The 11,918-nt window shown below is 35.9% G+C and overlaps 2 protein-coding genes across 2 annotated transcripts; both read left to right on the top strand.

The window, feature by feature from the left end:
* The first annotated feature begins 1,002 nt into the window (after positions 1–1,002).
* On the top strand, positions 1,003–1,428 carry LOC148765624 (uncharacterized). The gene has a single exon (XM_088811829.1). It carries the CDS (start codon positions 1,003–1,005, stop codon positions 1,426–1,428), a length of 426 nt encoding a protein of 141 aa, XP_088667955.1.
* Positions 1,429–3,622: 2,194 nt separating this feature from the next.
* Positions 3,623–4,352, top strand: LOC105971996 (protein NDR1). The gene has a single exon (XM_088812549.1). It carries the CDS (start codon positions 3,653–3,655, stop codon positions 4,325–4,327), a length of 675 nt encoding a protein of 224 aa, XP_088668675.1. The 5' UTR covers positions 3,623–3,652; the 3' UTR covers positions 4,328–4,352.
* Positions 4,353–11,918: the final 7,566 nt, after the last annotated feature.

Below are 11,918 nucleotides of genomic sequence, written 5' to 3'. Positions count from 1 at the left end.
AATAATTCATGAAAAAAGTTCCATAACTTTTCATATAAACGAAACACCTCCATGTGGTGATTTTTCACTTATTATTTTCCACAATTAAATACTTTAAGTGATTTATTAATTTCTCATTCACCAATAAATAATTTTGAGAAAATAAATTTAATTTACTTAAATATTTAACTCAAAATTTTCAACGCATATATGGCTCCCCAATAGTAAAATTCTAGCTTCGCTACTGATCACTGATCACGCCTATATTTCAACTTACTTCCCTTGTTCCTGTTGGAATAAATGGACTTAATGTGAATTGACCATTGGAATTAGTGTCAATTCAATATTGGAAGAAATGAGCATTCATGTTAGAATAAGTGGGGGATTGAATGTTAGAATAAATGTGAATTTGAAGCATCATTGTCTAGATGTATCTAGACAATTGTCTTTTGATTTTCCTATGTATTAATTTAGAATTAGAAAATTTGTTAGTCTAAGAGTCATCTTGTAATTTATTAGAAGATTAATGTACTCCTCACTATAAATATGGAGTGCTAGAAATGATTGTAAGCAAGACAAAAAAAAAAAAAAAAAGTAATTTTTCCACCCACAAAACACTAGTCTTATTACTTTCTCTACACAAAAATATTATTTTTTTCAAGTCTTCACAAAATCACTAAAATCCAAATTCGGGATTAATCATTTTATCCCATCCTAGTGCCTACGAATTGGCATCAGAGCCATCTTAAAAAATGTCCACCAACCTTGCTTCTCTTATACCTCGTTTCAATGGAGAAAAATTCGATTATTGGAGTAATCTAATGAAGCTTTGTCTTGAATCTCAAGATATTTGGAGCATTGTTGAAGACGTTGTTCAGACTCCCGAAAATAAGGATCAATTGACGAATGCACAAAGGCAAACTTTGAGAACCGAAAGACAAAAAGATCGAAAAGCTATTTTCCAAATATATCAAATCCATCGAAGTTCCCGTCTATGAAAGACTAACCAAGGCGGGTAGTTCCATGGAGGCATGGGAAATTCTACAAACAACCTATGCCGGGAAAAATGAAGTAAAGAAAGTTCGTTTGCAATCTTTGAGGGCTGAATTCGAAAAATTGGATATGAAAGAAAACGAAAAAATTGTTGAATATTTTACAAGAATCACCTCTCTTGTAAATCAAGTGGCGACAAATGGCGAAGTCATGGAAACCCAAAGGGTTGTCGAAAAAATTATGCGAAGTTTGCCGCTGAAATTTGATCATGTTGTTGTGGCTATCGAAGAGTCACAAGATCTTTCATCAATGGCGTTGGAGAGTCTACAAGGACGATTGAAGGTGCACGAAGCAAGGATTCTTCAAAGAAATCCTCAAATATCTTCTTCGGATCAAGCATTAAAATTCCAAGTTACATTCACGGGAGGCCGTGGCTCGTTCTGTGGATGTGGCTGAGGTCGTGGCCAAATAAGATGAGGAAGAAACTCTTACAACAATTACCGTGGACAAGCCAAATCAAATGATGAGGCAAAAGAGGAGGAGAAATATTTTCCGAACAATTTTCAAAGAGGAAGAGGCCGAGGACGAGGATCATATAAAGGTACAAGGTCTTACGTTGAGTGTCATTATTGTCACAAACCGGGACACAAAATCAATGATTGTTGGGAAAAATATCCAAAAAAAAAAAAAAAAAAAAAAAGCAAGAAGTTGGTTATTTGCATGAAAATAAAGTCGGAAATATGGAGACTTTATTGATTGCATCTAACGGTAGCTTTGAAAATACTTGGTATTTAGATAGTGGTGCGAGCAAGCACATGACGGGGAATAAAAAATTATTCTCAAATCTTGTCGAAGCTAGCCATGGTTACGCTTGGAGATGGATACACCAATGCATTAGAAGGTGTTGGAGAAATTGTTTTCAAAACAAAATCCGGAAAAGTCGAAACAATGTCCGAGGTTTACTATGTACCTAACTTGGCAAGTAATTTGCTAAGTGTTGGTCACTTGATGAGGAAAGGTTTCTACATGTTTTTCGATAACTTCACTTGTATTTTAAAAAAGAAGGATCAACACATTGCAAATATCGGTATGACCGGAAATAATATTTTTCTGATCAAACTTGATAATTTTGAAGTCTCTTGCCATTTAACTATGAAGGACGATGTTTCAAAGTTGTGGCATGACCATTTTGGGTATCTTAATTTCCAAATTTTGAAGGAGTTATCAAACATGAAATTTTTTCAAGGATTGCCGAACATTAAAGCCATTGACGAAATTTGTGAAGAATGCCAATTGGGGAAGCAACACCGAGAGCCATTTCCTTACAAGTCAAATTAGAAATCAAAGTCACCCTTGGAGCTCATTCATAGTGACCTTTGTGGACCATTTCAAGTTCCCTCTCTCGGTGATAATCGGTATTTCTTGTTATTTATTGATGATTTTACAAGAAAAGTTTGGGCTTATTTTGTGAAAGAAAAATCCGAAACTCTTTCATGCTTTAAAGATTTTAAAATCCAAGTTGAGAAATTTTCCGGTTTCAAAATAAAAAATTTGAGGAGTGATCGTGGTGGAGAATATTTATCTTCTTTATTTGAAGAATTTTGTCGAATCCATGGGATTAAACATGAATTGACGGCCCGGTATACACCACCAACAAAATGGCTTGGCGGATCGAAAAAATCGAACAATCATGGATATGGTTCTGTGTATGTTGAAAAAGAATAATATTTTATCGTAGTTTTGGGCTGAAGCGGTCGCTTGTGCCGTTTATTTGATCAACTGATCACCGACGAAGAGCTTGGAGAATTCTACTCCAAATGAGGTGTGGTATGGAAGATCCAGTTCTTCATGGAAGAACAAAACACATTCGACTTCGTTTTCATTTCTTAAGAGAACTTTTTCATGAGGGTGAACTCAATCTTGAGTACTGCAAAGGTGAAGAACAACTTGCGGATATTTTCACTAAGCTACTTGGAGGTCCCGTTTTCTCGAAAAATGTTGAAGGCTTGGGAGTCAAAAGCAAATTCAATTTACGGGAGGCAATGTTGGAATAAATGGACTTAGTGTGAATTCAATATTGGAATTAATGGCAATTAAATATTGGAAGAAGTGGGCATTCGTATTGGAATAAGTGGGGGATTGAATGTTAGAATAATTGTGAATTTGAAACACCATTGTCTAGATGTATCTAGACAATTGTCTTTTGATTTTCCTATGTATTAAATTAGAATTAGAAGAGTTGTTAATCTAAGAATCATCTTGTAATTTATTAGAAGATTAATGTACTCCTCACTATAAATATGGAGTGCTAGAGATGATTGTAAGCAAAACCAAACAACAAAAAGAAAAGTAAATTTCTCATCTATAAAACACTAGTCTTATTACTTTCTCTACTCAAAAATATTATTTTTTTCAACTCTTCACAAAATCACTAAAATTCAAATTCAGGATTAATCATTTTATCCCATCGTGGTGCCTACGGTTCCCAAATAACACAAAGTCAATACACGCACGGGACGGTTTCAACCAATGTACCATTATACATGTTCTCTAGATATACAAAGTCTATTCCCATTTCCAAAGATAAAACTATACTCTAGATATTTATACATACATGTATATATATATACACACACACATATAGCTTCTTCTCCACGGATTTCTCCTTATAGCTTCAACAATGAAGGCAAGCGAACGTTGCTGCTTATGCTACTGTATTTGCGCTCCAATCATCGCTTGCATTGTTATAACCGCAGGCCTAACCGTCGACAAGAAATACTACGCAGGCCCACGATGCTACATCAAAGAATTCTATGTCCCCGCCCTCGATCTGTCGTCCCAGGGCAAGATTCCGTATAATAATAATAATAATAATAATTCCGTAGTAGTAGTAATTAACCCTTCTCTCTTTTTCGATCTCTCCTTCCATAACATCGAGTACAGTATACGCTATGGAGATGTTAACATCACCATCTCGTACGACCGAAGCGGCGCGGTTGCGAGCTACGTAGTTCCGAGCTTTGACCAGGACTGGATGGAGACGGACTACCGGCGGGAGGTGGTGGAGAGCCGCGGAGTGCCGTGGGAGAACGCTTTGAAGGCGGTTTTGAATGGGTCCACGGTGGTTTTTCGGGTTGACGTGGCGGCGGGGCCCAAGTTTAAGAGACAGTTTGGGAAGTATTCCAAGAAGAAAAAGGATGTGAGGATTGGTGCTGACGTGGAGGTTAATGGAACTGGTCTGAAGGTGAAGAGAGGGGATATTAGGCTCGACTCGGCTGCTTCACAGCGTTGGCACGTGGGAATTTTTGTTCTTTTTCTGAGCCATTTAATTACGTGGCACTATTTTTTATTTTGAATTATTATTATTATTATTATTATTATTATTATTATTATTATTATTATTATTATTATTATTATTATTATTATTATTATTATTATTATTATTATTATTATTTTATATGCGTGACAACATGAATTGGAACTGTTGATTGTACTTTGATCTTGTTGTTTTAAGTGTTTTGTGCTGTGCACGAATTAATTATACAGTTGTTTTAATTGTTTGAATTCGTTTTTTAATATATATTGGGTCAAATTATTGAAAAAAACTCTGATGTTTGGGTAATTATAATTTATAACCACCCCTCAACTATAAATCTTTTTATATGTCTACCCTTTCAGTTTCAAATTTAATGGAATCTTCTAGATTATATGGAATATTATCACTTTTGTACCCATTCTATCGCATTCGAGCTCTACATTTTGAAGTAAGGTGATCATAAGATGTGTTTTTTGGCTTGTATATATCAGATTGTGGTGCATCAGAAACTGTATTTTTACACAAAATGAATACAAACTAGAGCACATTGCACGGAATCTAGATGATTATGTTGAATTTGATACCATAAGAATGATGGTGTAAGAAGATTCATAGTTGAGCGGGTAATTGTAATTATCCAAACAATAGGGGGTTTTCGTAATTTGAACATATCGGAGGGGTGGTTGTAATTTACCATATATATTAAGATACAAAAAAGTCCCTAAGAGAGGTCGATTGAGCTTCTCAATTTTTTATTTTACAAAAATGGAAAACATTTTAAATATTTGTATGAAACTTTTTTAAAGTTTGGTTTTCCGACAAAGATTGCATTAACTATATAGTAAATAGGATGCGGAAAATTATACTCGATAAATTAAAACGCGTAAAGTAAATGAAACTGTAAGTATAGTGTGATACGATCTCTTGAGTATCATAAGATTTTTTTACGAAACGTAAGAAAACTTTTCTTTATTATTTCTCTTCATTCTAAAATCCTACTATTTAAAGATAATAAAATCCTAGAATCCTAATTATACTAGGAAAAATAATTACCTAAACTAATAAAATACTTAATATCTATCCTAACTCTAAACACACCTCATATATAAACTTAAATATACTATCTAATTAATTAATACTAATTAATTAATAATAAAATACTAACTAAATAATAATTAAATAATATATTAAATAATATTTCGTGTCAAACCACCCCTCTTGAAATGAACCTTGTCCTCAAGGTTCGAGTCAATTTGGTCCCTCTCCTTTGCGTTTCCACCTATGTTTGACTTCATCGATTTGTTCATCGACTTGCTTCCCGATTGACTCCGAAAAACATGATGAACGACCAAGCTTTTTAGCACATTGTTCATGCTGATCCAATGAAATTCCAAAGGCTACTTTAGCGAAAATATTCAATCTTTTTCCCAACAAATAAAATTTTTGAATTGTCCTTTTAGGTTTTATCTCATCCAAAATGACCATTGGTTCTTCATCTCCTTTCTTTTGAACACCATGGAAATCTCTTAATATCCAGTCTCTTTGTTCTCCTCCCTGGTCATTTTCTCGTGTTCGTCCGACTTTATCACAGTTGACTCTGATTCTTCTTCTTTTGGCTCTTCGTCCCAATTTATATCAGTTGAATCCGATTCTTCTTTTTTCGCCGAACTCACAAAAATTTTGGGTTCTTCGAAAAAGTCATTGTCGTCCTCTTCCTCTCCCTCCAACGATAGGCTCGGTAGCAGCGGCGGCGGCTCTTCGAAAAAGTCATCGTCGTCCTCTTCCTCTTCCTCCGGCATTAGGCTCGGCAATGGCAGCGGCGGTGGCATCGGCGGTGATGGGCGGCGGTGGCGGTCTCTTCAACTCTTATGTTGGCGTCGTCGTTGACTTTGTTCGAGCAATTTTTGGACACCAATCCATATCTTCTCCACGGATTTTTCCAATCGCTCTAAACGTTTTCTCTCGGACGACATAATTTCGCAAAGTGTTGATGTAATCTCAACTTTGCTCCAGCTTAGCTTTGATATAATCGCTGCTTTGCTAACGAAGCATTGGTGTTATCGCAACTTTGCTCTTCGCTCTGATACCAATTGATACGATCTCTTGAGTATCATAAGATTTTTTTACGAAACGTAAGAAAACTCTTCTTTATTATTTCTCTTCATTCTAAAATCCTACTATTTAAAGATAATAAAATCCTAGAATCCTAATTATACTAGGAAAAATAATTACCTAAACTAATAAAATACTTAATATCTATCATAACTCTAAACACACGTCATATATAAACATAAATATACTATCTAATTAATTAATAATAAAATACTAACTAAATAATATTTCGTATCATGGTGGTTCGGAGAACTTCCCCTACTCACTTTCCAATTCCTATGAACTTTTCATTGTGCCTCCACACAGGACAACGTGCTTAGAAGACACTGGCGTCTTACTAAAGTTGTATGTTTGCAAGAAATTCACTCTTTTGCACTCTACAAACCGCGCTTACAAGAATTTTTTATTCTTTCATACCAACATGTACTTCCAAGAAACTCACTTTTTCGCACTAAAAAAATCACAAAACAAGGAGAAATGCTCTTCAAAACAACACGCTTCCTAAATTGTAAAGAATAACACCTGTTTACAACCAAGAACAAAATTTGAAACCTAACAAGAGGATAAATTCGAAGAACTCGTGTATTGCTTTTCTTGCTTGAGTTGATAAGGAGCTTGAATGAAGAATCCACAGTTTGTAGGTTTAGATTAATCCTTGTATATGAAGTTCCAACAATTATCGCTAGGGCGCTCTATGAAGTTACAACAATGAACTTGGACTTCTTGCTTCCTTTCGTTTGCTCTTTTTCTTATTATTATTTTAAATTGTTCTTGTAATATGGTCTTATAACCGTTGATTCCCACCGTTTGATCCGAGCCTCTCTTAAGGTATTTAAGCCCCTCCTCTCTCAAACCTAAACTTTTGCCCCTCCTATTTTTCTCTCTCTCTCTCTCACCCTTCTTTTCACCGTACCACCGCATTCAATGCCTCTTGACATTTTCTTGTGACATAGCCGTTTGACCATGATGAAGGTAGTTCATTTCTTGACCTATGTTTCAGAGACAATTGCTCATTTCCTTCTATATATCAAACAGCCTTGGAGAGTGAGAGAGAGAGTGTCTAAAGAGAAAGACACAATTTGAATCTCTGGTTTCTTAGGGTCTATGCTTTGTTGTGACTGCGTGAGATCTACTATGGGGGAGGGAAACACGAAAGAGTTCAAATCTGAGAGATTGGGGCTTTGGGTGAGTGTTTGCGGTAAGACAGTGTTTTTCTGTGAACTTTGCTTTGTGCTGGGCTATTGGAGCCACCGCTAGGTGAATTATGGGCGAGATACTTAGAGTAGGAAACTTAGTCGTGATAGAAAGCTTCCACAGGTTTTCTGTTTGGTTCTCATTCCCAGATTTTTCTACTTATGTTCTTGCATGTACTGTTTCTTGGTTCAAATTTGTAGTCCATGATCTCTAACCCCTAAACCCATCTCCGTAGGATCTTATAACTGAAATAGGTAGAATGAATTCGGGTTTGTATTTCACTTTGTTCAAACAGGTATCTAATAGAGATTGTCGTGAAGGCAGTTTTTGTTGATTTATATGCCTATGAAAATCTACTCGTTCTGTTGAGACATATTACTTGTTACGACATTAGGTGTAGTCACAGAATTCTTGTGTGTATACAGAACTAATCTTCTAAAAGCAGAATAAGAGAACACAGAAATTTAATGTGGTTCGGATACAAATGTACCCTACATCCACGAGGACTTGCAAAATAGTTCAAATTTAAGTGTACAATATTGGACTTAATAAAAACACTAAAGACTCCTTCTTTATGTTATATGTCGTTCTTGCACACGACTCAAACTTGTTGATATTCAAAGCAATTCCTCCACCCGCACTCTTGGACTCCCTCCAATGCTGAACTCCCTTCAGGCGGTGGATCGGCCTCTCCCGAGATCTTTTAAGCACTTCTCCCGAAACGCCGATCTTCTTTATGGCCTGATATAAGAAACTCGTCCTGTTGCCACACCTAACGTGCAGACAGAGCTGCACCACCTGTTGCACCCTTCAAAACTTTTATGCTGGAATGTTTCGATTAAAGCTCCAAGGTTCTTCACAGGTTCTTCTGGCTTATATAGGGACGAAAATAAGCATCCTAAACCTATCTTAAACTGAAAGAAATTGTTTAACTAGGTAATAGAATCCTAGTCGATTTCTACTTCTATTCTAGATAAGTACCAAAGGTACATAATTAGAATATAATACACGGAAATAAATCTAAGTCCTAATAAAAAATATTACAAGAATAAGACTCTAATTAATTCCAAAAAATAAACATGGAAACAAATCTTTGGCAATTTTTTAATTCGAAAGTATGGTGGATTTTCTCAATCTTCACTAACAGAAATCTGGCGCCAACAATTCTGAATGGTCGACGGCGAATTTCTGGGTGGACTTGGCGGCACGGCCGAGGTTTATGTTTTGGTTTTCGTATTCGAAGAAGAAAAGTGTGAGGATTGGTGTTGACGTGGAGGTTGATGGGTCCGGGATGAAGGTGAAGAAAGAATACACACGGGACGATTTCAACACATGTACATATTATACTTGTTCTAAAAAACACAAAGTCTATATTAATATTGTTGCAAAGATGAAATAATATATATATATATATATATATATATATATTAAATTGCAAATACCACCCCTGTGAAATCTCTAATTGTCAAATACCCCCTGTCAAAAAATAATTCACTTATACCCCTGTATAAACAAAGTCAAGGCATTGAGGCCCCTGAGAGCAAATCGTGTCTCTCACACGCTGCTACTGCGATTTTCCCTTAATTTTCAATTGTGAAATGTCAAAAATGTCCCCAAGCCCCTTCTCCCTCCCTGTTCTTCATTCTCCATCGTCCCCAACATGTACCATTCTGCATTCTCCATCATCCCAACATGTAGCAGTATCCACGGCCGCAAGATGAAGATGGTGTAACAAAACTCCATCTTGACGGTCGCGAAATTACTCCGCTACAACTCCTTTATGGGCCTCCATTTTCGCCGCCCCAGTCGTCATAATTTTCGTCCCTCCGCCGCCCAGCACCTCCGCCGCGAAATGAGCTTCCCTCAATCGGGAGAAGCGAGTCCAAACCTCGGCCCATCCCCTCTCCAATTCTCCCTTCTACTTCCACAACAACATCGCCAGACCCGCCGCCATTTTTAGACCTGCAAAAACGCATTCCATAGCCATCTACAGACCCTTCATCAGAAATCGACAAAATCGATCAAGCCGCGAGCTTATACACCGCCACCAATAAATTCCGAGCTTAAAGAAGCCTAAAAAAATGATGGATGTGGTGGTGCATGGTGGGCGGCGGCGGTGAATGATAAGTATGATTGGAAATTGAGAGGAAGGTGAAGAATTGGGCTGCCGCTCGGAAAAATTGTAGAAAATTGGGAGATGGATTTTGGAAAATTTCAATTTAGTCCCAAAATTTAAGTTTTAGAAGTTTTACAAGAATCCAATTTGGCCTCTTAAATTATTATAATTTTATGTTATTCCACTTAGGGGTATACTTGTCTTTTTACCTTCAGTCAACCATTAAAATGATAATGGGTGATGTAAGCTTCGAAAAATATTACATAGGGGGGTATGAGCGAAATTTTTTTTGACGGGGGTATTTGACAATTAGAGATTTCACAGGGGTGGTATTTGCAATTTACTCTATATATATATATATATATATATATATATATATATATATATATATATATATATATATATATATATATATATATATATATATATAATAAGATATGTATGTGTAATGTAATAGGGTAAATTACATATACACTCCTAAGGTATGCTAAAATAACTTTAACGTCCATGTGGTATCGGTAATTACAATCACCCTTCTGAAACATTGTTAGAAACCCTAATGGAACAATGCATTGGATAAGTTATTCCGTTAGGGCCCTTTTGATTGGGTTGATGGAATGGGATGTGACTTGGGGTTCCTTTTCAAATTCTACTGTATGGATTGGTGTTAGTTGGATGGGGATCTCGGTTTTGGTTGGTGGGATTCGGGTCTATGGGATTGAAACTAGGTGTGATAAATATCACAAATGGTTGGGATGATTGGGATGGATAATGTGGTTAATTACCATACCACCATTTTTCTCTTTTTTTTATTATTATATTATATACCTCATAATAGTGAAAAATACTATTTGAACACGCCACTTCTTACAGCAACTATTTTTGTTGTTTATAAAATCGCCCCTCCAATTTTGTTCGCTCATCTGGCTCAAACTGCCCCTCGAAGAAAGATAACGGCAAGGGGCCAATCGACGAGGCAAACGATAATTAGGTGTTGTTCGAAGCATGTATCGTTTAGGATTGAACAACGGGAGTCCAAATTTTCCAATTAACATGTTTTCGGCTAGTTTTTCCTAATATTTTTCCGTACTATTAATATTAGTATTTTCCCACATCCATGTAGTCGGCTAGTTTTTTGGTTTTAGTATTAAGTTTTACCGCCTTTGTATTTCAGTTTGTAATATTATTTTTTCATGTTTCATCGTCCCCACTCAATAATCTTTTATAAATATTATTGTTTAAGTTTACATGTTCTACTGTATTTTGGTTTATAAATATTTATAAATATTTTCATGTATTTCGGTTTATAAACTTATATTGAATATATAACTTAACAACATATATGTTTATTTGTTTAACTTAATAACATTAATTTTAAGGAATTGTCTACTGTCCAGAATCTTGGAAATGTGTGCTTAAATTTTTCTTATGCATTTTGAAGATACACTTAATATTAAACGTACAAATGTTAAAGCGAAAATATGAAAACCAAAGTTGGAGTGATAGAGATGTTTGATAATTGGAAATTAAAGTCATATGGAATCACACCAAAATCAAAGTTGAATAATAACAGAAGTTCAATAATTGGAAAACAAACTAGTACCGAATCCCAAATGTTGGAAAACACAACGACCGAGGTACTTGGCTCGATATCAACGATCCGTAAAACCCGAGAACCCCTCAGTCTCGTAGCTATAGTAACCCTCGGTTCAACTTCATTCACACCCTCATACGGCACAATAGCGTAGTTCTCGTTCCGAGCCCCCTCATATGGAATCATTGCATATGCCTCGTCTAGGGGGGGCAAACTCGAACGGGCCATCATCTTCATATATCCGCCTCAACGCTCGATCCAACTCATTCGTCAATCGTGAGTCTTTGTTGACACTTAACTCAATCGCCGCAGCTTCTTTCTCCACAAACACCAACTCACAAGTGTCATAGTAGGGAAACCCGTTAGCAACGAAGAAATTGTGCAACGCATGTACCGCCTTGTTCTAATTGTAAAAGGGAAAAATATAAGGTCAAAAAAATTAATGATTTGAACTTACACCTAATGTGCAAATACTATAAATATGACCTTTCAAAATCACAGTTTTAGATGGGTCAATTTTCAATTTCAAATACTACAAATTTGTCTTCTACTTGTTTGAAATTAGTTGTTGTTGGTTGGCAAAATTAATTCACATTTTACCAATTCTTCCAAAG

Source organism: Erythranthe guttata, chromosome 13 (assembly GCF_056151865.1).
Source record: "Erythranthe guttata isolate IM_541 chromosome 13, IM_541, whole genome shotgun sequence".
NCBI classification, from domain to species: Eukaryota; Viridiplantae; Streptophyta; class Magnoliopsida; order Lamiales; family Phrymaceae; genus Erythranthe; species Erythranthe guttata.
The sequence above is the reverse complement of the archived record's forward strand: the minus strand, read 5'-3'. Positions and strand labels throughout refer to the sequence as shown.